Source organism: Microcaecilia unicolor, chromosome 2 (genome assembly GCF_901765095.1).
Source record: "Microcaecilia unicolor chromosome 2, aMicUni1.1, whole genome shotgun sequence".
Lineage (NCBI taxonomy): Eukaryota > Metazoa > Chordata > Amphibia > Gymnophiona > Siphonopidae > Microcaecilia > Microcaecilia unicolor.
In genome coordinates, this window is record NC_044032.1 from 84,174,112 (window position 1) to 84,199,349 (window position 25,238).

The 25,238-nt window shown below is 42.6% G+C and overlaps 1 protein-coding gene across 4 annotated transcripts in view; it reads left to right on the top strand.

Moving 5' to 3' along the window:
• The window catches only part of NNT (nicotinamide nucleotide transhydrogenase), a 244,119-nt gene that overhangs the window by 51,125 nt on the left and 167,756 nt on the right, over window positions 1-25,238 (top strand). For all 4 annotated transcript variants that reach the window (XM_030193107.1, XM_030193106.1, XM_030193109.1 and 1 more), the window contains 2 exons: window positions 14,527-14,744; window positions 20,265-20,352. In XM_030193107.1, the coding sequence (XP_030048967.1) occupies window positions 14,527-14,744; window positions 20,265-20,352 (306 nt within the window). The remainder of the gene's footprint in view (window positions 1-14,526; window positions 14,745-20,264; window positions 20,353-25,238) is intronic.

The following is a 25,238-nucleotide window of genomic DNA, read 5'->3' on the forward strand; positions in this document are numbered from 1 at the left end:
AAGTTGGCTTGACCCGCCAGGGAGAGAGGGAATCTCCCTGACCTTGCCTCTCCTTTTCCCCATCTAGAGGGTCAGGTAAGGAGCGAACTTGCTTGGTGTTTAGGGAGAAGAGTGGGTCGCGTCTAGCTGTGCTTCTCACACAGCCGCCATCTTGATCGGTCTTCATCAGCAAATTTAATTTAATTACCTCACTAGTTACTCCCATCTCTAGCTCATTTATAAATATGTTAAAAAGCAGCGGTCCAAGCACAGACCGTTTGAACAAACAGGGGGGTATGAAGGTCTATGCCTCTGTCTGGAGGCGTCCTGGATCTGGATTCCCCTTCTTCATCTTCGTGCAATTGTCCAGGTTACCTACCTTCCACGCCAGTCCTATACGTTGAATGACAAATTGAGCCGATTTCACTACCCTCTCAAGTGGTCACTGACTCTCCCAACTGTATACTACATATTCAAAAATTGGGGGACACCTTTCATCAACCTCTTTGCTTCAGACCACAGTCAACAGTTTTGTTCTAGGCTTCCCTCGACACTCAGTCTGCGCAGGGATCCATTTCATCTCTCGTGGACAAAAGGCCTCTATTATGCCTTTCCTCCAGTTCCTCTCATTCCCAGGATTATCCACAAGGCGATTCAGGATGCAGCAATTCTTATCCTTATAGCACCCAGTTGGCCTTGTCAACCATGGTATCCATGGCTCCTCAGGCTCTCCCAGACCAACCTGATACCTCTGGGAGCTTATCCTCACCTCCTCACTCAGCAAAATGGCCAACTTCTGCATCCAATCCCAGAAAAATGTTACTGATGGTTTGGAAGCTTCACGGGTCGCATCACTCCCTACCACATTGACTCTTGAATGTTCTACATGCTGCTCATAAGCCTTCCATTCAAAAATCGTACTCATTGAAATGGAAGAGATTTTTTAACTGGTATAGGACACAGGGCTTCGCTCCGAAGACTGTCAATTTCCTCCTTATTGACTTACTTGCTGCACCTTTGTTTCCAGTTTATAGCCTCCTTCTTTTATTTATTTATTTGTTTGTTTCAAAATATTTAACAAGAATTCTTCTTGTCAAAGAAATCAGCCAAGAATTTCAAAGAATAAAAAGGAAAAATATTTCTTTACAATTAGCTTAAGTTAAATACAACTGTGGAAATCCCACTTCAAGAATTAAAGAGAAAATTTCAGCTAATGTTAAATTTCAAACTAAATATGTTACTCTTTCTCAGACCACAATATTGGGGGGGGGGGGGGGGGGGGTGAATGAAAAGAGAATATCACTATACATTAGTTTTTAAAGTCAATGCTTCACATATCTCCTTCTTTATAAATTAAGATGTTGTTATTTCAGTTGTTTCATATCTAGGAATGACTTAATCTGATCTGGTGAATGAAATACATATTTCGTATTTCCCAACTTTACTATACATTTACATGCATAAGCTAAGAAAAAGGATCCCCCCACTTCCATTGTCCTTTTCCTCATAGCTAGAAAAAGTTTTCTTTTCTGTTGTGTTTGTTTTGTTACATCAGGATATATCCACTCTTTTTCTCCTCCAAAGAGGGTATTAACATTTTTAAAGTACAGTTTCATTACTGAATTAAGATCTTGTTCAGATACGAATGAAACTATAAGAGTAGTTCTTTCTGTTGTATTATCTAAAGATTGTTCCAATAAAGCTGCTAAATTGTTCAAATCAAGGTTTATATCACTTGCTTCGCCCGTTTTTTTCCCTGTTTCTCCCTGGGATTTGTAATATAATATATTTTATTAATTGGAGGTATAGCTTCTAGCGGTATTTTCAGATTTTCATTTAAATATCTCTTAAATAGTTCCATTGGGGAATTCCCTGGGAGTTTAGGGAAATTCGGAAGTCGCAAGTTTAATCGTCGATTGAAATTCTCTATCTGTAGATCAGTATTATCTTTAATCACAGTTTATAGCCTTCTTCTGTATTATTATTTGAGTTCACTTCGCAGCAATTTCCAGTATCCTTTCCACGGCAGGATCATTACCTCTTTCCTCGCATCCGCAAATCAAGCATTTCCTCAAAGGCCTCACCCATTTGTGCCCTCCAGTCAAGCCACCGCCTCCTTCTTGGGGTCTCAGTCTCATCCTTACTCAACTGTTGCAACCACCCTTTGAACCTTTAGCATCAGCTTCACTTCCTTACACGGAAGACGCTGTTTCTGGTAGCAGTAGCCTCAGCTAGACGAGTCAGTGAACTGCAAGCATTGGTACATTATCCTCCGTATACACAGTTCTTCTCTTCTAAAGTAACTTTGCGTACTCACCCTAAGCGTCAGCCAAAGGTTGTCACTGCCTTTCATCTCAATCAGGATATTGTTTTGCCCGTGTTCTACTGAAAACCTCATTCTTCCGCTGCAGAAGCATCTCTCCACACACTGGATTGTCGAAGAGCTCTTCTATTTTACCTTCATCACACAAAGTTGCACAGACGTTCTTCTCTGTTTTTCCTGTCATATCACCAAAAGTCTCTTGGCTCATTAGTAACAAAACAAACTCTATCCTCCTGGATTGCAGCCTTTGTCTCCTTCTGTTATCAGCAGAACCAGCCAGTGCCGATTACCATTGGAGCTCATTCTGTTCGTGCACAGGCGACATTTACAGCATTCCTCAAGGGACTTCCGTTTCTGGACATCTGCATAGTGGCCACATGGTCTACTCCACATACTTTGCATAGCACTATTGTCTTGATATTGCTTCCCACCCAGATGCTATATTTGGTCAGATGGCTTTTCAGCACTTGTTTACATAACTGTCCTCCACCCTTTCTTCTGTTCCATGTTACACTGAAAGACTAGTAATTTTTCAGCAACCCTCTGCTAGGGAATCACCAGCATGGCTGCATTATCCTGTCTCAGGGAGAAAGCATTCTTGCTTACCTGTAATGGGTGGGTAACAGGATAAAGCAGACACACCATCCCTCCTTCCTTCCCTGCTTTCTGGGATGTACTATTCTAGTTAAAAAACCCCAAAACAAAACAAAAAAAAAAACATGCAAAGAACACCCCCCCCCCCCCAGAAAACACATTTACAGTTCTACTTGTTGTGTTGCTTTTTTCCTAGTTAATAAATGCACTTTTATTTGAAGTTTTTCACTTCATTTACCATGTGGTGTTCTTTCTACTGCTCTAACCATCTTTTGCAAGTTACAGCTTGGTCCTAGCTACTCAGCTAATAGTGGATTTGCGGTTCGAGCACAGGTCGGGAAGGTATGTCTCTATGCTGATTGGTCAACCCTAATCCAATCAGTTTTAAGCTGGGAGAATGCGTCCAGGCAGACAGCCTGCGGAGAGGGCTACTGCATTATCTTTTTACCCATGTAGAACACCTGTTACACTTTTGAAAATGTGTGATGCTGGGATGGACCTGTGCTGGAGGGGATGTTGGCATCAAGGGTCATATGGTCATGTGTGGTAGTCCTGCCCAGTTCTGCAATCTTATTGGCAGCAGGTGTTCAAATTTTTCCCCCGGGTGTTCCAAAAGGAAAAGGCACCTGCTATGGAAGTAGCTTTGTTAAATATGAGGGTTGGATGATGGGGAAGATACTTTATTTAGACTGGGCATGACTGTGGCTCGGGTGGTGCTGGTAAGCCATTGGAAACAAGACCCAGGTGGTGAAGAAGTTGGACCAGTGGTATGCAGTGTATAGACTTACCACACTTGGCTGCCATAAGCTGTTATCATTTGAGAGGAGATGATGTTGCTTCCTGAATTGGAAGGTTACTAATTTGTGTTGAGAGTTTGGGGCAGGGGGCTATGTTTGTAGTGAGTTTTGTAAGGGAGGGGGGATTTTTCACTTACCCGGGGGGAGGGAGAGGGCAGCCCGAGGGGTTCTCTTACAGGCAAGTGGGATCTCTTAGGGAGAGGAGGAGATAGTGGTTACCGTGGATGGGCCATTTGGCTCTTATCTGCCATCATGTTTCTATTTATGTATAATGGGTGGGTGCTCTGAAGGAACCACTGCATCTACTTTTCAGCTTTTCATATGTATTGTTTTGGTCTATTCATGAAACTTTAGTTAAAAAAAAAAAAAATCACTAAACTCCTAAATTCAGGAGTATAAAAAGAGAGTGGCAATAGGGATGGATTTAAGTGTGTGTGGGGAAGGGGGGGAGGTTAGCAGCTTAACACTGATTTACTACTATTACTAATAATTTCTATAGCACTAGTAGATGTTGTGATCTTCAGCATAAGGCTCAAAATCTAGGCAAAAGAATGGCTGTCAAATTTGTAATCATAATTTTTTAATCTCCTAAATGAAGATGAATTTTCAGCTAAAAACTTTGGTTCCTAAGTTTGGCTAAAAATAGGGCACAAATTTAGGAGCTCATCTTTTTTTTTAAATATCCAGCCCTTAGTTTTAATTCCCCCCTCCCCTTTCCCCCCATGAAGACGTCCCAATCTTGCCTGCACTACTGCTTCTGTTGCTTCTAGAGTTTAAATACATGCTCCAGATGTCCAGTTTGTTTGGACCGAGACCATAAATGGGCTGATTTGAAGTAACGCGACAGAATGTATCTGTGAGCCTAGAAGGATTGTTCGAGCCAACTCTACAATCAGTATGAAATAGAGAAGACTCCTGCTTGCCTAGAAGGAAGAAAGGAAGATGACATCTGTGCAGCGATTGGGTGACTTGGCAAACCTTAGCAGATTTTTGGTGGAAGCTCCCACTGCTTCCCTGTGTAGTGACTTTGCCTGTAGCTGCAAAGGAGCAGCATCAGGGATCCTTCACCTCTATGAATGCTTTCAGGCCCAGAGCACAACTGTCTTCTGCATACTTGCACAGGCCTGAAATGAAGGCATCTTTAAAAGTTCCTTCCAAAATGCTGGAGAAGTTTGACACCTCAGGGCAGATGTAGCTCAAAGTGGTTCTCTTAGATGCAGACCTGTGCAGGCATTTTCTGCACTGTCATGTTGCTACTGTTTTGATCTTGGACAAGTCACTCAACGCTTCATTGCCTCAGGTACAATCTTAGGTAGTAAGCCCTCTGGGTGCTCCTCAGTTTGCAAGTCAACCCTGGGCATCAGTCGACCATTCAGTCTCACATGGTGTCCCCTCCAGTCTTAGTTACAGTAACCAATAAGTCTTCTCTGTCTGTATTGCTACCTCTTCTAGAGCAGCCTCATTTGTTCCTGTAAAAGATGTTCAATGAATTTAAGGGCTACTGTAAAGATCTGCCATCTGTTCAAAAATGTTGTTTGTCAAGCGATACTTGTCACCAACCTTGGGTAAATCTTTTCATAAAGGTGTTTAACATCCTAATAAATGAATATCAAAAGCTGAGCATATTGCATCTCAGTCACCAGGGTTACTGCTCTGCAGATATATGCTTGTTCATCTTACGATCCCAATTTAGTTTTTCTGTAGTCTATTTCAAACTTTGAGCCACAAGGGTGCCATTTATTACCCCCTCCCCATACACTATGCTCAGAGCTTACATATAGTGGCTTAAAGGACTACCCTGATCTTGATTTTCTTCTTCTGGAACACTCTTTAATAGAGTACTGAACTGGAATCCCCTCCAGTCCATTTCCTGTGTGAAATGAATTTTTTTTTTTTGTTGTTGTTGTTGTTACATTTGTACCCTGCGCTTTCCCACTCATGGCAGGCTCAGTGCGGCTTACGTATTGTATACAGGTACTTATTTGTACCTGGGGCAACGGAGGGTTAAGTGACTTGCCCAGAGTCACAAGGAGCTGCCTGTGCCTGAAGTGGGAATTGAACTCTGTTCCTCAGATCCCCAGGACCAAAGTCCAGCACCCTAACCACTAGGCCACACCTCCCTTTTCTCATTATGAAGACATATCTTACCAAAGATTTATTCATCACATTTGGAACGTGGTTTGTTTCCCACTACAGCAGGACGCAGAACCACATTTGAATGCCTTGGGGCTTTTAATTTCATAAAGGCTCATAGTCAGTGGAACAATAGCAATCCATGGCCTCCTCAAGAAAAATATTTTCCCAAAAAGGCTATCTATAAACTATATTCAAATATTTTTGTGGACTACCACAATAGGGGATGTAGTCAATATAATGAGTGTGAGGCACAACACTCATACACCACATTTAAAATCTTTACTGGTCCTTTTGAACTTCTATATAAAATTCAATATTCAAATAAGTCCATTTTAAACTCATTCTTAAAGCTATACTTCAAAAACTTTTCGAATCCTTCTTTTATATAGTAGAAAACGTATCTTAAATATATTTAGGCTAGAGTCGATCTTCAAATTCTTTTCACTGCCTCTTCCAGCTGGAACTTAAGGGGATTGCTCTCATATCCACAGGTCCGACATAGCGCTATGTTTTGCTATCATAGCATAGCTGCTTCAGGGATTTCATTCTGTTATTTTGTGTGATGCACCTCAGTTTTTCTCGGCGTCTCTTCTGCTGGATTGGCAAGAAAAATTGAGGTGCTATGATGGCCTAAATATATTTAAGACAAGTTTTCTACTATATATAAGAAGGTTTTGAAACGTTTTTGAAGTATAGCTTTGAGAATGAGTTTAAAATGGACTTATTTGAATACTGAATTTTATGTAGAAGTACAAAAGGACCGGTGAGGATTTTGAGTGTGGTTGTATGAGTGTTCTGCTTCACACTCGTTAAATTGACTATACCCGCTATTCTGATGGTCCACAAAAATATTAGAATATAGTTTATAGATAACCTTTTGGGGAAATATTGTGTGAAGTTGGTTATTCTATATTAGCTTTAAGACCATGTATTGGTGTCCTCCTACAAGAACAGCAGCTTCATATGTGGCAGTCTCCATTGACCATTATAGCCTGTATCAAAAATGTAAAGTATCCTATATAATAAAAAGCACCTCCAACGTTCTGAAGCTGACTCCGTGGCACTTAAACCTTTAGGCATTCGTGCTCGCCATCTCATGAATTGACGTCGGTACTTCCTGGTACGTCCCAGAGACACTGACCAACCACATGAAAGCAGCACGAGGCACACCAACGGACTGATGCACACTGCCACAGACCTCCCTCTCCTGTCCGACTTAAGACACCTGCCCTCTCCTCTCCGACTTCGGACCCCCCCTCCTCCCCGATGACTCCCTCCCGAATCGCCATGCCGCTACAAAAAAAAAAAAACAAAAACCAAAGCCGGCACTTACCAGCTGATCCCCCGTGCAGCGCAGCACTGACAGCCAGAGCCAAGGGAAACGCTCTGGCCCTGAAAACAGCAGCAGTCAGTCAGACAGGAACTAACTCCCTAATTCTCCGCAAATTCTTTGTTTAAAATAAATTTTATGGTTCACAGATTTTTTTTTTTTCAAAGTGAGGAGAGAATGAGAGAGCCAAGCAGAGAGCACAGAATCCAGTCAGATGAGAGTACAGGGTGAGGCAGTGACCTTGCAGTAAGTTATGCCCCCAAAGGTGACTGAGGGAGGGAGGGAGGGAGGGGGGAGGGCGACCCTGGAACTGGGAGGTTGGGAGGCCCTGGAACTGGGAGGGGGAGGGGGACCCTGGAACTGGGAGGGAGGGGGGAGGTGGACGACCCTGGGAGGGAGGGGGGAGGTGGACGACCCTGGGAGGGAGGGGGGGGAGAAAAACTCTGGAACTGGGGGGGGGGGGGGGAGGGACGACCCTGGAACTGGGAGGGAGGCGGGGTCCCTGGCACACACTCTCATTCTCACAGACACACTCGCACCCAGTCTCACTCTCTCTCTGTCACACACACACATTCACTCTCTCTCTCTCTCTCTCTTTCTCTCTCACACAGTCACTCTCACACACACTCTCTCAAACATACACACTCCGAGGAAAACCTTGCTAGCGCCCGCTTCATTTGTGTCAGAAATGGGCCTTTTTTCCTAGTACTTAGTATAAAGTTCCACCAGCAGTAAGTTCAATAAAGTCCCCCCAAAAAAGAAAAGACAAAAATCTGTGCTTAAATAGAGGACCAAAAGCTACAAATCAAAATCCAATGTCATAAACAAAAGAGGAGAAAAGGACTTCAAAATAAAGCCTGATTGAGCCCCTCAATAATAGGCAGACACATTTTTTTTTTAATTAGGGCTTTAAAAAAAAATCTCAGAAGTTTCCAAAATACTTCTCTTCAAAGCAAGTTAGAGAATACTTAGTAATCTACTATAATAAAACTCACCCTCAACATTCTGAAGACAACGTTCTGAAGTCACTCAGTCACTCACTGAAGGGTTCATGGATTCATGGTGGTGAAGTACAACACTGACCATGTCTCTCTGCCCTGCCCTCGCATGACGGACCAATCAGAAAAAACACCCTCAACATTCTGAAACACAAAGGACCATCACAACACCGTTCCCAGGCAACACTAGGCAACGTAAGACGGACCAATCAGAGGAAACTACGTGACAATAAGGGAGGAGCATTCCCCAGCAGCAGTGTTGCCAGGTGGGCGGTTTTACCGCCCAATTGGGCGGTTTTCCGCGACCCGCCGCGGGAAAGTTTTGCCCGTGGCGGGTTGCGGTTTTTTGGGCTTCTTTTTTTTCTTTTGGGCGGTTTTTTCGACTGCGGGGGCGGGGTTAGTGACGTTTTGGGCGGGGTTAGTGACGTTCTGGGCGGGGCCGATGACGGGGGAGGTGGGGCCGATGATGAGGGAGGCGGGGCCGGTGACGGGGGAGGCGGGGCAGATGACGGCGGGGGCGGGGTTGATGATGGCAGGGGCGGGGTTGATGACGGGGGCGGGGGTGATGACACGGGGTGGGGGTGTCAGGGGCGGGATTTGAGTTTGGGCGGGTTTTGGGCTGGATTTAGGCTGGTTTGGGTGGGAAAAAAATTTTCCACCTGGCAACCCTGCCCAGCAGAATGGCTCATTATCTGTGCAGCACGGAGAGCACAGAACCACCGCTGGAAAAAACAAAACAAAAAAAAGACACATATCAACAACATGCACACACACCGCACCCTCACACACACACACAAAATAACTCTGTGACACATACACACACACACACACAAAAAAAGCCACATGCTAGCGCCCGTTTCATTGGTTTTGGAAACGGGCCTTTTTTACTAGTGAACTAATAAGTCCCATTTAGGTGAAAATTTCAAATTGCAGCTTCAACAGTAAGCAATGACAAATCAAAAAGCAAATACTTTGCAGCACCTGATAGGCCTTCATTTTGTTACCTTTGCTGTATCAAGGGCATAAGGTCTTAAATGGCATTCTTATCACTGTTACCAGATCTAAAATGGCAAATAGAATCTTAGGAGAGAGTAATCCACCTAAGTGGATGAACACTACTCCCACGTAAATATAACAGCACAGAGAGAGTGGGAAGTGGACCAATGACTCCAGGAGAACGGGAGATTTCAAAGAACCACTTTATTCAATGACTCTTACACAAACCTCTGACATCAGCTGACTAATCAGTGCATTGGAATCAGAAAAAAAAAAATCAAAACATCATTTTCCAATCCAAAGACACATTGGTGTCAATATTCAAAGTTATGTAAGTGGGAGGAGAGGCTTCTTCCTGATTAAATTGCGCTTAGCAGGTTAGCTACTTATATTCAGTGGCATTTAATTGGGCAGTGCCACCTAATATTAGCTCTACTCGCATAAACAGAAACAGCCAGCGTGGGATGTTTGGGGGTGGAGTCATTGAGGAGCTGGGAGGTAGTCAGGCATTGGTGTTTGTGCTCACACTGAATATTGTAAAGCTCTTCACCCCCCACCCAAACATGAGCTGATATGTCCCCACAAAAGTAGCATCCTCTTCCTGACCCCACCCTGCCAAAAAAGTGCCCCCTTCTGGAAGCACTCTCCACCCTTTGTAGAGATACCTCTGGGCCTATCTTCACATGCTTTGGTGGTGGTCTTGTCAGGACCAATCCCCAGTTGCTCCTGCTGATGCCAGCTCTGGCCTCAAAATGGCTGTTGTGACTTCTCCCTCTTTAATATAGTCAGTTTCCTCTGATAGAGCCAGTTCAGGAAAGATCTGCTTACTTGACAAAATTCTTATATACCACCTGTTTCAAAGAAATGACCAAAATAGTGTACGAAACAGTACTGTTATAGTAAAACAAATCTCTTTTACCATACTCAGTGCTCAGAAAGCTCTTTTATCCAGCAGCAGAGATACCTTTCAGATTCAACGTCTCTCCCTACCTTTGGAAAATCGGGTCTTTATATTTATATAGAGCGCTCCATAATAACTCCAATCGTAACTGATCCAGAATTTCATTCTACAACAATAGGTTAGGGATTTTGTTTAATTTGTACTTGTCACCTGTGGGTCAGGTGTTGAAATCTTTTGGCTTATCTTACCGCATTTATGCAGATGATATCCAATTCTTTTTGCCACTGACAATGTCTGTTCCTGAAGCAGTTATCTGGTTGCAGATCATGTTTGATGGGATTACATGATGGATGACAGAAAATCGATTGACATCGAATGTATCAAAAACTGAATTATTGTTGGTTACGCCAGATTCTACTGTTCAGTTTCCTATGAAAAGTTTACTGTCTGATACCCCGATAGTTTCTCATAGGGTGAAAGATTTGAGGGTGATATTGGATTCTGAGCTGTCTTGAGCAGCTGGTACAGTCTGTTGTAAAAAATTCATATTTTAAGTTGTGATTACTGATTAAATTAAGTGTATTGATCTCCCAAGCAGACTTTCAGAAAGTGTTGCAAAGTTTGATATTGACTGGTCTTGACTACTGTAATGTTGGGGTATATAGGATTTCTAGCTATGATATTCATTTTTACAAGTGGTACAGAATTCAGCAGTATGCCTTTTATATGGGTTGTCTAAATATGATCATATTACTCCCTTTCTTAGAAAACTGTGATGGTTGTCAGTAGCCGAACGTATCAGATTTAAGCTACTGGTACCAGTTGGTGCACCAAAGTTTGTATTAGGACTCATCTGTCTGAACATCTCCCATGGTATGTACCTCAATGAACCCTTTGCTTCGAGGATACATGTATGCTTGTGGTACCTTCTTTCTTGCAAACTCGACTGGAATATATGTGGAAGGTAATTTATTCCATTGCTGGCCTGATTGAATGGAATAAACTGCCAGTGAGACTTAAAGACAGTCAATTTTCAAATGTTTACTGAGACAGCGCTTTTACAGGCAGATTTGGGACCATGAATACTTGGCAGTATTTTGGACTTTTTTGAATGTTCCCTGTCATTGGACTTGATTTATATGTTTTTATTATGTATGTTTCTTGTACTCTGCTTTGGTTAAAGGTGGATTGTAAATTGTAATGAAATGACTCTATTTATTTTGAGAAGTGAACAACTGATGAACCAGTTCAGGTGAAGGTTTTTCTGCCACCAAACAGGATGCAAAAACTGCTTCATATCCAGAACATTCAGTGCTCTTTCTCTATAATAGACAGAGTTTAGCTGCAGGTATCAAGTCCTATGGCCGCTATGGCACATATTATGTCCTGTATGTGTTTGAAAATGAGGATAATTCCACTGGCTTTTGAGATTTCATTGTGGCTGTGTACCCAATGTGTCTGAATCAGATTATTTGTCAACTTCACTTTGAAATATGCTGCTAAGGTGGATTTATGAATTTAATCTGACCAAGAGTGTCCTGTATGCACTATTAGAATATCACCGTGTCCTCACATTGGAAGCTTCCAGCTCTAGATGGGTGGCCCACTCCAGCTCTCAACTTAATCAAGGAACCTGGTTGTAAGACAAAAAAAACTGTTCCATATCAATCTTCTGGGACTCCTAACTATTTTTTAAATTCTGGATCTTCATACATCATCTTCAAGATCATTCACTTTTAAATCAAGTTGCCATGTTTTACATCAACAAACAAGGAGGGATGGGTTCCCTTTGCTTATGTGACTTTGATCACCAAGCACATACAAGTTCAGGTAGCATGCTTCCTCTGCATTTAGAATCAGGTAGTTAGCAGAGTCAAGCTTATGAGTGGTCTCTGGGCCAGAAAAACCGTGGCGTACATCTTTTATGTCTCCCCCTCCCCCCAAAAATGCAAACTTAAGTCTCTTATTCAGTGTGATCATCTCTGGATTGGCTGGTGAGGGATACACTGGCCATACTGATCTTGACCTATCTTTTATGCTTCTCTCACCATCCCTCTCATAGCAAAGACCCTATACAAGTTTCAGAGACTGCCAGCGCTGTGTTTTTTATGGCACCCCAGTGACCTAATCAGAACTGGTTACTTCTCAAGACTCTTTCTCTGTGCAAGCTTCAAATATTTTAGTTGCTAATCACCCAGAAGAAGGGTTCCCCCTTCTTCATCCAAATGTCAAATCGCTAGCCCTGACAGCATAGGAATTGAGCAGCATTTATGTTTCCATTCCAGGTCTCCCAACACTTCTACAGAGTGGAGGAGTGGCCTAGTAGTTAGGGTGGTGGACTTCAGTCCTGAGGAACTGAGATCAATTCCCACTTCAGGCACAGGCAGCACCTTGTGACTACTACTACTACTACTATTTAGCATTTCTATAGCTCTGGGAAAGTCACTTAACCGTCCATTGCCCTAAGTACAAATAAGTACCTGCATACAATATGTAAGCCGCATTGAGCCTGCCATGAGTGGGAAAGTGCGGGGTACAAATGTAACAAAAAAAAATATATATATTAGTCAATGCAAGAAAACCATTTGACAGGTTTACCAGTGCTTTTAAGTGAGAAATTCTCTATCTGATGTTTCACAAATGGTCATGATCATATTTGGTGTCCACCAGATACCAATCTGTACTACCTGTACCATCTACATCAACTACAATTTCTATCAATTTGGCCTACAAATGTCCTCCATCAGAGAACATTTCTGTGCACTCTGCATATCTTATCCCTAACAATACGCTCCTGGTTTCACAATATCAAATTGTTTCTGCATTCATGAATTCGTGTCAAACCAGTACTGGAGAAGCACCTGTGCCATGGGACTTTAATGTCATGATCACTTCTCTCCTGAAGCTACCTTTCGAGCCAATAGAGCCTCTTCATTCAAACATCTGGAAAATGTTCTTATAGGGGTTACTTCAACTAGATGAATACGTGAACTTCAAGCCTTGGTTACCTATGAACTATATACTCAGTTTTATCACAACAGTTCTACAAAGATAGTCCTGCCTTTTCATGTCGGTGAAGAAATGGTGCTTCCTACATGTTGCTCATAACATCCATGAGAATTAATGCAAGAAGTCCCTTTACATTTGAGCAAGATGGCTTTTGCTTCTTATCTTAAAAGAATTGAATCAAAATCTGTACAGAGGTTTGTCTCATTTGACCACCAACAGAGTGGATATACCAGTAACAAAATCAAACTTTAGTAAATTGGCTAGCATTCTGTATCCAATTCTGTTACAAACTGACCCTCTAATTTAATCTGGTATCTTTTACCCCACTTAATCCCTAGTGTTGGGTCTAAAGTGGCTTACAATGAGTAGAGAAGTTGGCAAAGTCAGAATAAAAGGAAAAATATATATTTTATTTTAAAGATAAGTAAGATACATGGAGTTTTGTGTGTAATGGCAGATCGTTCTAGACCTGTACTGCTTGAAAAACGAAGGATGTTTATAAATATTTTGTCATAAGGATATGTTTAAAAAAGGAAAGATCAATAGAAGACCGTCAACAGTGAGAGATTTCTAAGATGTATAGTTACAAGACCATATAAAATCTTAAAAATGAAACAGGAAAATTTAAAATCAATATGGGTACGGATGGGTAGCCATTGCAAAGAAGTCAACAAGGAATCATATGAGAGAACTTTGTCAATTTAAATTGACAATCTAGTTGCGGTATTTTGTGGCCCTTTTACTAAAGTGCGGTAGGCCTTATGCGTGCCTACCACGTGCTAAAAAAGTACTACCGTGAGGTACGCTGAGGCATCCTACAATTAGTAATAGTAATAACATAGGAAGACATTACCAGGGGAATGACTATGTACTACTGAGAAACTCACCTCTTGTGTAACAGGCTGGTAAAGTGCCTCTTGGGTAGCAGGCTGATAAAGTATCAGGTGTGCCAAACAAACTATTTTGCTCTTTGCTGTCCACCAGTGCTGCTGCTAGCATAAAGGAGTGCCACGTTATGGGACCCTGGCATAGAGTGTGCATTGACCTTTAATTTGTTTAGCATAACACTATATAGAAACTCTTTGCAATATTTCAGCAATCTGTTTATCAAAGTTATTTTTCACAAGGATGGGGAAAGCAAGTAAATTCTTTCTTAAACACATATCTGCTTCTCTTCGGGAAAAAAATGAACTTGAATACATTGTAGAAATCTTGCAGAAAGGAAACTATAGAAGATTATTCAAACTAAAATTTTCCAGAGATGATTTATTTTTCTTAAGTAGTTTACACACAAATACCTAGAATAGTAGCATTGTGATGAGTATTTGTTATATTTTCTTAATTTTTATTTTGAATTCTTTAAAATATCTATCTGCTGGTTATCAATAATCCCAATATATGTACAGATTGTAAATATCAGTGTGTCCTAGTCTGGTCTTTTTCTTTTCCTTTCCCTCTCTTAGGTGAGAGCTCCCATGTTGAACCCTTTGCTGGGAGTACATGAGGCAGATCTTTTCAAACCCTCATCCACGCTGATCAGTTTTATCTACCCAGCTCAAAACCCAGACCTGCTGAAGAAGCTTGGTGAGAAAAAGACGACTGTCTTGGCTATGGACCAGGTTCCACGAGTTACCATTGCTCAAGGATACGATGCTCTTAGCTCTATGGCAAACATTGCAGGGTATGGCATTGTAATCTTATTCTGTCATGTTTAACAGTTCTGACATCGCGATAGTGAGGTTGCAATAGAGACCATAGTAGACTAGGAGGCGTATTTTCAAAGCACTTAGACTTACAAAGTTACATAGTAACCTATGAAACTTTGTAAGTCTAAGTGCTTTGAAAATGAGCCCCCCAGCTATCTTTAAGTAAAGAGCAGACAGATTTTCAAGATTGCAAATTATAACTGTCAACTGCTGAGCAAGTTGTAAATAGGAACAACAAACATTGTTTGAAATGTCTGTATGTAAATGCAAGAAGCTTAAGAAATAAAATGGGAGAGTTGGAATATATTGCACTAAATGAAAAGATAGATATAATAGGCATTTCTGAGACCTGGTGGAAAGGAGATAACCAATGGGACACTGTCATACCAGGGTACAAACTATATCGTAGTGATAGTGTGGATCGAACTGATGAAGATAGACTTGGGGAAGCCACTGCTTGCCCTGGGATTGTTAGCATGGAATGTTGAACTATTTGGGCTTCTGCCAAGTTCTTGTGACAGGATTGGCCACTGTTGGAAATAGGATACTGGGCTAGATTTACCATCAATCTGACCCAGTATGGCTATTCGTATGTTCTTATATGTTAAGCAGAGCCTTGAATCGAAGGCTAAAAATTCTTTAGGAAACAAAACACATCTTGGAATCCCTATGGATAGAAATTCCATGTGTAAAGGGGAAAAGGGTAGTGATAGGAGTGTACTACCATCCATTTGGCCAGGATGAACTGATGGATGTAGAAATGTTTCAGAAATTAGAGAGGCTAACAAACTGGGGAACACAATAATAATGGGTGATTTCAAGTACCTAAACATTCAAAAAATTCTACAATGATCAACCGTAAGTGTTCAAGGGTGAAAGTGGACTTCTTATGATGAAAGATTGTGGAGAAAAAGAAGACCTCAGTGAATACCGATCACTCCTCTTTTTAAAGGACACGCCTTTTAGATAGAGAGGGGACCTCTTTAATCATTAGTCTTTGAAAAAAACTCCACATAAGTCACTTTCATCGTATATGAGCCATCACATCCTTTCAAACACTTATGGGGAAGACACTGCAGTGGCTAGGAACTTCCCTGCTTTATTTCCCCATCTATATAAATTGTATTTGTAGAGCTGGATGTCCCGGTGCGCCCTTTGATTAAGCACTTCATTAATTTGCCGCTTTATCCTCCAATACTTATCCCTAGCTCCCACTATGGTACTATGTAGAAACTCTCCTCTGGCTATTTGCAGCTGTTTGAGTAGCTGTACCAATTCCTCATCCTGCTCCCTACGCTGCCGGATGGAAAATTCTATTATTTTTCCCCTCATCACTGCCTTGCCTGCCTCCCAATAGGTTACATCTTGGGGATTATTTTCCTGTAAGAATTGGTTCCATGCCTCTCCCAGGAACTGGTGGAAATCAGCATTTTGATATAATGTGGGGTTCATCCGCGAGCCTGCATGTTGTGGGTCCTGCCCCAGGTCCAAGTCCACTGATACCATATTATGGTCTGAGACTGCTCCCTGTTCAATTTCAGAGGCTCGTGCCATTGAGAGCATTGGGGAAGAGAACAATATATAATCCAGCCTGGCATGGACTTTATGCACGTGGGAGTAGTATGTATAGTCATGACTGTCTGAATTCAGTGTCCGCCAGATGTCTAGCAGAGCCAGCTCCTTCATAAGAAAGAAAACTCCCTTGTTGTCCCATCCCCTTGTTTTAGCTTTGGGGGGGGGCTTGCAATCAATCAATGAATCAACCGCGATGTTATAGTCACCCCCCAACACAAGCCTGTATTCACTTAATGCGACCAAAGAAGCCAGCACTGCGGAAAAAAACTTATGGGAGTACACGTTTGGGGCATATATCGAGCATAGTGCTATTTTAACCCCTTGTAGGGTTCCCATCCATATTACGTATCGACGACCTTCAGGGTCCTGTATGATTTTATGTTGGAACACTCTCCAAATAGTTATGAATTAGAATAGCCATGTCCCGCTGTCTGCTATTGTAGGAGGCAAAGGCCAGGTCTCCTACCCACCCTTTCTTCAATTTAGAATGTTCGGATGTCAGGTGGGTCTCTTGGAGCAGCAGGAAATCTACCTTAAGATGTCTGCTATATTGGAGGATTTTTGTGCGCTTAACAGGCGAATGTATGCCATCAACATTAAGGGTGGCTATTCTGAAACTGCTCATCCCCCAACCAGTAAGACATAGGCTTAAGGCAGCTATGACTGAAATGAATCTGATGGGTGGCATGCCAGCCTAACCGCCCTCCAGAGCACGATACCCGGATCTGCAATTCAAAAGTACAAAGAAATACTCTCCCCCAAACACAGGAATTCACAAATCTCTCCCCGCTCAACTCTCCCTTTACCTGATCTCCCGACATCCATCGCACAACAACTTCACACATCCAATCCCCCCAAAGCATGCCCCCTCCCCTCCCCTCATACACACTCCATCCTCCCCCTTCCTCCCCCCCCAAGCCTCCCCCCTGAGCACATAGTGCTGCACTACCTTATTAACCTTGACTATCCCCCTCCCCCACTTTCCTCCCTAATACCTCCCTTCGCTTAAGCAATGCAGGCAGTCCATGTCTCAAGAGTATCAAAAGTCAAAGATGTGCGAGTCCACAATCTCAGACAGGTCAGCGAGCGACTCCCTCTTCCCTCCACTTTCCCACTCACCCAGTTGACCTCCATTTCAAGGATCACAGCCTCTGCTCCGCCAGCACTCAGTATTGCTCCACACGCATGTTCAAATAATCAGTGTAAATCCCAGACACACCGAGGCCTCTGGCTGCAAGCAGTCCCTTAGGCGTAAATCAAATAAGAGCAAGGCAGAGAGCCACATCCACCATAGTTCATGACAGAATCAGCACATCTCCTAGCTGAAATTGCAGATGGGCTTCGTGCTTGTGTTTTGTAATCCATGGAGAAAAAGCCAAGTACAGCATAAGCTGTATTCCTACGTTTCTCTCAAGATAGCCTCGCCAAAAAGGTTTTTAGCTCCTCTGGAGTTTCCATGAACACCGTGCTGTTCTCATGCACTACACATACCTTGGCTGGATATTGAAGAGAAAACTTGACCCCTTTGTTAAACAATTGAGAGCAATATGGCGCCAACCGCCTACGCAGATCTGATACTCTTGGTGAAAAATCCTGGAAGAGCAACAGCTTGGATCCATGGTAGACCACTTCCTTGTGCTGTCAAAATTTAGATAAGAGTTGAGCTTTTTCTGCCTAGTTAAGAATTCTAGCAAGTATTGGTCGTGGCCTTGCATTCTGCTCCTTCACTACGCCCACGCGGTGCACTGTTTTTGATACGTAGCCGCTGCCCTTCTTCCTCCAGGCCCAACTCTCTTGGAAGCCAAGATTCAACCAGGTCCCATAGTTCTTTATCTCTGATTCCCTCAGGCAACCCAACAATATGAATATTGTTGCGACGACTCCTGTTTTTCTGATCGTCAACTCGCTCCTCTAGCTGCTTGCAACGGTTCTCCAGTGTCACTATTTGAGCGGACATGCCTGAGGTAAGGTCCTCCTGGGTTGAGATTCTGTCCTTTGTCTGCTGGATGTGGGCGTTTTGCACGGTCATACTCTTTGAGTTCGTCCATTGCAACATATAGTTTGGAAAGTTTGTCATCTAAAATGTCTGCTAGGTTTCTTATTTCATTGATTGCTGCATCTTGCAAAGTAACCACTGGTGGCTCCTGGCCTCCCGAGGGGATCCTCTCAGACGCCATCTTTGCCGCGTGAGTACTCGCACGCTCTCCAACAGGTCTTGGGGTTTTAGCAGGCATACCAGCGTAGCTGCCAATGAAACCAGCCAATCTGTTCCACTGCCTTCAGCGCTGCACATTTACACTCACTGAGGTCTAGGAAAGAGGGGGTACAGCAGGTATAAAACCGATTTCCCATGCTGAGGGAGAGGAGAACAGTCACCTGGCGTCCGTTCAAGTCGCTGCCATCACGTGACCCATCGGCAGTGAAGTTTTAACAAGATAGGGGGAAGCCTTCTCAAAGCGAGGAGCACTGCGTACAAGGTGGGGGGGGGGGGGGGGGGGCGGTATTTTGTGCTGTTTGTAATTTTTTAAGTAGTGAGTTTAATACCCACATTTATAGCATTACAATAATCAAATTTGGATAGTTCCAGAGATTGGGTGATAGTATGAAGTGTGTAGCTTGGGAAGAAAGGATGCAACCCTTTTAACTTCTATAGTGTATAGAAGACGCTCAACACCATCTTTGAGATCTGAACTTGATAAATGCTGGTTAATGGTGATGCCCAGGATTTTCATCATCGATTGGTCTAAGGTATATGATGTATTGCCAATAATAAAGTTTTTAATGCAGAGGGAGTAGATTCATTGATTACGTCAGGGATTGTGTGTTAAGTAGATTATTAACCAAAGCAAAGAGCTTTCTGATATTTAACGTGAGCCCACCTACATAAGTACTTAAGTATTGCCATACTGGGACAGACTGAAGGTCCATCAAGCCCAGCATTCTGTTTCCAACAGTGGCCAATCCAGGTTACCTGGTAAGATCCCAAAACAGTACATATTTAGCATAATAGCTAGTTTTGTCTTTTTTAATTTTATATTTGTATTCTTTTAGTAATTTTTGCCAGTTGTTCCAGTTGTCTTTTGTTTTTGCTGGACTATTGAAAATGGAGCAGTAGGTTCATGTGGGAGCGGGCGGTGGCCCCAATGTGATGGAATTGGGAGTGAGAAAGTGGGAGGCATTGTTGCTACAAGAATAAGAAGCAATGTTAAATGTACTTACAAGACTTAACAAATTGATCAGGTGAGAAGATAATATTGGTCTTGTGTAGAGAGGTAAGGCTGAAGAGGAATGGGAATATCAGGCTGCTTGAAGAACAAAGTTCATTTGCACTGTTTAGTTATCCAGAAAAGCCCAGTCTGCTCTTAGGCCTTGTGGACCAGCGGTCACATACCTTCTCCCTAACCTCCAAGAAACTGAAATTGAAGAACTAAGCATTCTACTAATTATCCTCTAGTTTTCTTTTTAACAAACGCACATTTCAAACTTGTGTCTACCCTAGAGAACTTAAAGGGAACCTATTTGGCATAATTTGCCTTATTCAGAAGAGCAAGGGGTAGGCAAGTCATATTAGCCCAGGGGAAGGGGGAGATGCTTTTTGCACCAGCATTCAGCTTATATGGGGGTGCATTGCTCCCCCTAGTCCTCCAACTTAGACCTATAAATGGAACCCATTACTGATAAACCTCCTTTACTTACAACTGGTGTTAAGTTTAGTAAAAAAAAAAAAATCTAGTTTTTGATTCAGTAGTTTAATGCATTAATGATAAAAATGTTTAACAGAGATATCTGTGTAAAGCTGCATGATAGAATACAATTAATGAAGTGAAATCTGCATGGTTTACACTGTTGCTAACGCTCTTATTACATACAATACTTGGTTTCACAGTGCAGAATTTCCTGTTTTTTTTTCTCTTTGTCAGATACAAGGCTGTAGTCCTGGCAGCAAACAACTTTGGTCGTTTTTTCACTGGCCAGATCACAGCTGCTGGAAAAGTGCCACCAGCTAAGGTATGTGAATTTGGAAATCTTGTGTTAATCCAACAATAACGAGAACCTGGGTACATAAGTACATAAGTAATGCCACATTGGGAAAAGACCAAGGGTCTATCGAGCCCAGCATCCTGTCCACGACAGCGGCCAATCCAGGCCAAGGGCACCTGGCAAGCTTCCCAAACGTACAAACATTCTATACATGTTAGTCCTGGAATTGTGGATTTTTCCCAAGCCCATTTAGTAGTGGTTTATGGACTTGTCCTTTAGGAAACCGTCTAACCCCTTTTTAAACTCTGCCAAGCTAACCGCCTTCACCACTTTCTCCGGCAACGAATTCCAGAGTTTAATTATACGTTGGGTGAAGAAAACTTTTCTCCGGTTTGTTTTAAATTTACTACACTGTAGTTTCATCGCATGCCTCCTAGTCCTAGTATTTTTGGAAAGCGTGAACAGACGCTTCACATCCACCTGTTCCATTCCACTCATTATTTTATATGCCTCTATCATGTCTCCCCTCAGCCGTCTCTTCTCCAAACTGAAAAGCCCTAGCCTCCTTAGTCTTTCTTCATAGGGAAGTCGTCCCATCCCCGCTATCATTTTAGTTGCCCTTCGCTGCACCTTTTCCAATTCTACTATATTTTTCTTGAGTTGCGGCGACCAGAACTGAACACAATACTCAAGGTGCGGTCGCACCACGGAGCGATACAACAGCATTATAACATCCTCACACCTGTTTTCCATACCTTTCCTAATAATACCCAACATTGGGTATATTTCTTTCCTTACACTGGTTGATTTTTCCTTCATTCATTCCAGTTTAGCAGTTTGTCTTGTCTTGATATCCCTAGTACTTTAAGATGTCCTGTACTACTACTACTACTACTACTTATCATTTCTATAGCGCTACTAGACGTACGCAGCGCTGTACACTTGAACATGAAGAGACAGTCCCTGCTCAACAGAGCTTACAATCTAATTAGGACAGACAAACAGGACAAACAAGAGATAAGGGAATATTAAAGTGAGGATGATAAAATAAGGGTTCTGAACAAGTGAACAAGAGTTAGGAGTTAAAAGCAGCATCAAAATGGTGAGCTTTTAGCTTAGATTTGAAGACGGCAAGAGATGGAGCTTGACGTACCGGCTTAGGAAGTCTATTCCAGGCATAAGGTGCAGCAAGATAAAAGGAACGGAGTCTGGAGTTAGCAGTGGAGGAGAAGGGTGCAGATAAGAGAGATTTACCCAGTGAACGGAGTTCCCTCGGAGGAATGTAGAGAGAGATGAGAGTGGAGAGGTATTAAGGAGCTGCAGAGTGAATGCACTTATAGGTCAGGACCAGGATTGAACTGATGGGTTGTGCTTGCCTTCCAGCAGGTGGAGACTGAGAAAAAACTGTGACTCCAGAGAGCCAGTAAGAGCCCTGATCTGATCAGGTGACCCTAGCCTCAGTATTTTCTCAGTCTCCCAGCAGGTAGGAAGTTAGCCCATTAGTCTCTCTTATTTTCTCTTTTTCTTTTACAAGCTAATAATAAGAACAATAATACTGCTACTTCTTCTTCTGTGCCTGGGGAATCTCTATTAGAGGCTTGGCAGATAGGGATTTCTTTTCCAGCCTCTGGGGTGCTAAACTCGGGTGCCCTGAGTCCCTCCCCCCCCTTCCTCCCCATCTCCCATACTTAGCTGGGAAGGGCTACCCTTTGTTTAGAAAGGTGTATTGCCTTTGGGAGAGGCAGCCACTTTTACTTTAAAGGAAATTAAGAGAGAGTTTTTTCTTTCCCTAGACTGTTAACGAGCAAGTTCAGCTGTTAAAACCCAGGCTGCTAACGAGCAGGCAGCTCTGTTATTGTCTATTACTCTTGAGAACTTTTTCCTTCAGCTGGTTTAAAAAAACCCCCAGAGGAAAACGACACAGTGACCGTGACTTTAATGAGCATTTTCTTCCTCAGAAGTTCTTACTCCGTTTCCTCGCGTTTTGGGCAGTGGGCGACGGCTTGTTTAAAAAAAAAAAAAAAAAAGGGCGCGAAGCGAGAGCTGCGCCATGCAGGGGAGGCTAAAGCATGTTTTGGTCAGCACCAGCGTGTAAGTCTTTTTGGATCGTTCATATTTTTTCTACGCAGACTTTTCTTTCGGTCCCTCTGCTTCGTGGGGCGTCAGCGATTTCTTCCTGCTTTGTTGGCCTGGTCCGTCGCGTCTGTTTTTAGTGTCTCATTCTTTTAATTTTGGCGCGGAAGGCCGCCATTTTTCCCCGCAGCTGTAGCTCCTCCGCGGCGCTGTTTTTTTCTGATTTTCTACTGTGCAGAACGAAACGGAGGTAGTGTTTTGGCTGTAGTCTGTTGAATCTCAGGAGAGGAGGATTTTTTCCCTGACTTCGCCACATATGCCACACATTTTTGAACAAGAATTAGGCCTTGAGGTTGCAGTTTTCAGGGGAGTCATCCAGGGTTTTTGCTTTCTTTTTTTTTTTTTCAAAGGTCATTCACGTTTATTGTTTGCACTTGCATCCCACATTTTCCCACCTATTTGCAGGCCCAATGGGGCTTACAATGACCTGTAATAGTGTCACCATTCCAGGGTAAAAGATACAAGATTTTCCGAATAGGGTACAGTGATGAACTGTTATATTTCAGCTATGGATTTGAGCTCCACAACTGGATTCACGGTTCGCCCAGGGTTAGTCCACTGTGCTTTTAGTCTATTTTATGCAATGTACTTTTTACTTGGAAGGCTTGCTTGCTTTCGCCTTTATGCACAGCATTTGCACAATTTGTTTGATGCTTGTTGCTCTGTAAGCTATGGTAATTTTTGTCTGTGGGTCTCCAGTGTGGAGGTTGTTCCATGATTTTAATTCTTTCTGTATGCGTAGAATTTTTTCCTTTCCCAGCCATGGTTGCAGTCGCGTATTATTTTCTCTGCAGCAGCGCCATTGAAAAAAATGAATAAACAAACAAGCAAGTCAATAAGTAATATTAATAATGCCCAGGTATGTTAACTCATATAGCTTCAGTTCTAGCACTCTCAGGTTTAGTCTCTAGCACAAAAGCCACTGGTGGTCTCCTTGCAGGAGCAGCATCTTCAGCTGTGGACTGCCTGGTATGTATTTCACTTTGAGACGTCTTTTTCTTCCGATAACATAGGTGTCTGATGGCTATTTAGTGCATCTACAGCGGCTGCCAATTTCTGGGACTATAGATAATTCTGTAGCAGAACATTTTATACCTTCTCGGGTATGACATATCTTCTATGGGTGCATAGTTATCTACTGTTTTTTTCTTCCCTCTTTAGCTTTAAGGGATGAAATGCTAATTACATGGCAGTTTTTGTATACATCATTTTTTTCTGTTCGTATCTGGGCACTGGCCTAGGAACCTAGTGTTGCATGTGAGATTTTGTAGCTCAGGATTTCTGTTTCTGTTTTCTGCAGCTCAGTTACGGTCATAGTTCCTCTGACCACTGCTTCTGGCACGTTATTCGAGATATTTATGCTTTCTCTTCGCCAAGCTTCTCTCACATGTCTTCCTACAGTCTCCCTATTGCTCTCACGGCAATGCAGGTGAGGTAAGGGAGACTTTACAGAGGCTCTTGGTCCTTCGGCCATTTCCTCGCTCCATTCGTCAGAGTTCAATTGTACTTTCTAGTTCCCAAGAAGGAATTTTCCTTCAGTCTATTTGTAATCTCAAGTCCGTCTATTGCACTCTCAGATTATCAAAACTTTGTCACAAGAACTTTTGATCCGTTATAGTGACGCTTCGTGCAGGACAATGTTTGGCGAAAGCTTATGTACAGCGGCTCTTGCACCCTCAAGCTTTTTGCTATGGAATCATCCTATTTTGTTTGTTGGCGGTTCTTGGATCTTCAAGCTTTTGGCTTTGTAAGCATCCTATTTTGTTTGTTTTCAAGGTACTCTACCCCATTCTCAATGTCACATGTTTTTCGTAGGGAGACATTTGAAGATGGCCTACTGGTAGTTCGTGCAGGGCACTGTTTTTAATGTTCTTAGATCTGCTGGCAGATTATCTACATATTCCTATCAGGACAGGTTTCCATTAGTTTTGTGCGGTTTGAGATTCTGGGACACCATTTTTCGATTTCAGGCTCTGCCGTTGCATCTCGCAACAGTCCCTCCCGCTGTCACCAAACTTTTCGTACTGATGGCAGTGGCTCTTTTGGAAGAGGGAGTTCTACTTTCCAGTATCTGGATGGCTGGCTAATCAGGGAAACTTATAAAGAGAGTTTGCAGGTCTTAGACCGAGCGGGACAATATATATATATATATATTTTTTTTTTTTTTGCCAGTTCTTAGGCTGGCTACTAAAGGTGGTCCAGATTCAAATATTGCTTCTAGGTCGTGTTCTTTATGTTCAACATTATATTCAGGTTACCGTCCATGACAGCGACTTTTGGAGTTCTTTCCTGGGCTATACTTTTCTTGACATTTCTCTGATATTATCTCATATCCGGATATTCCTCTAGGATGGAATCCCTTCAGCTGAGGTAGTCTCTGTATTCTCAGTAGTGCAGCACTCTGTTCTGGTGGTTGAGATTAAACATCCTCACTGCAGGTATGTCTGTAGAATATACACAGTGAACAGTTTTCGTCGTCCCTTGTCAGTTTCCGTGGCTGGGTTGCCTGTTGGTTAGGCAGGCTACCCCGTTTTCAGTGGTCTCCTTTGGCAGCTTGTCAGTCCTTCGATTTCTTGGAAATTTGCATACTTTGTTTAGCTCTAGAGGAGTTTCTTTCCCTTCTGGATAGCGAGGTGGTGAGAGTCTGTCGGACAATTCCTTCGCAGTAGCCTATGTTTTTTTCTCAAAGAAGAATGTAGAATCTACTCTTCACATGGCAGAAGACAAGTTTTTTAGAATGGGTAGGTTTTCGCCTTACTGCCACTTTCACCTTTCCCTGT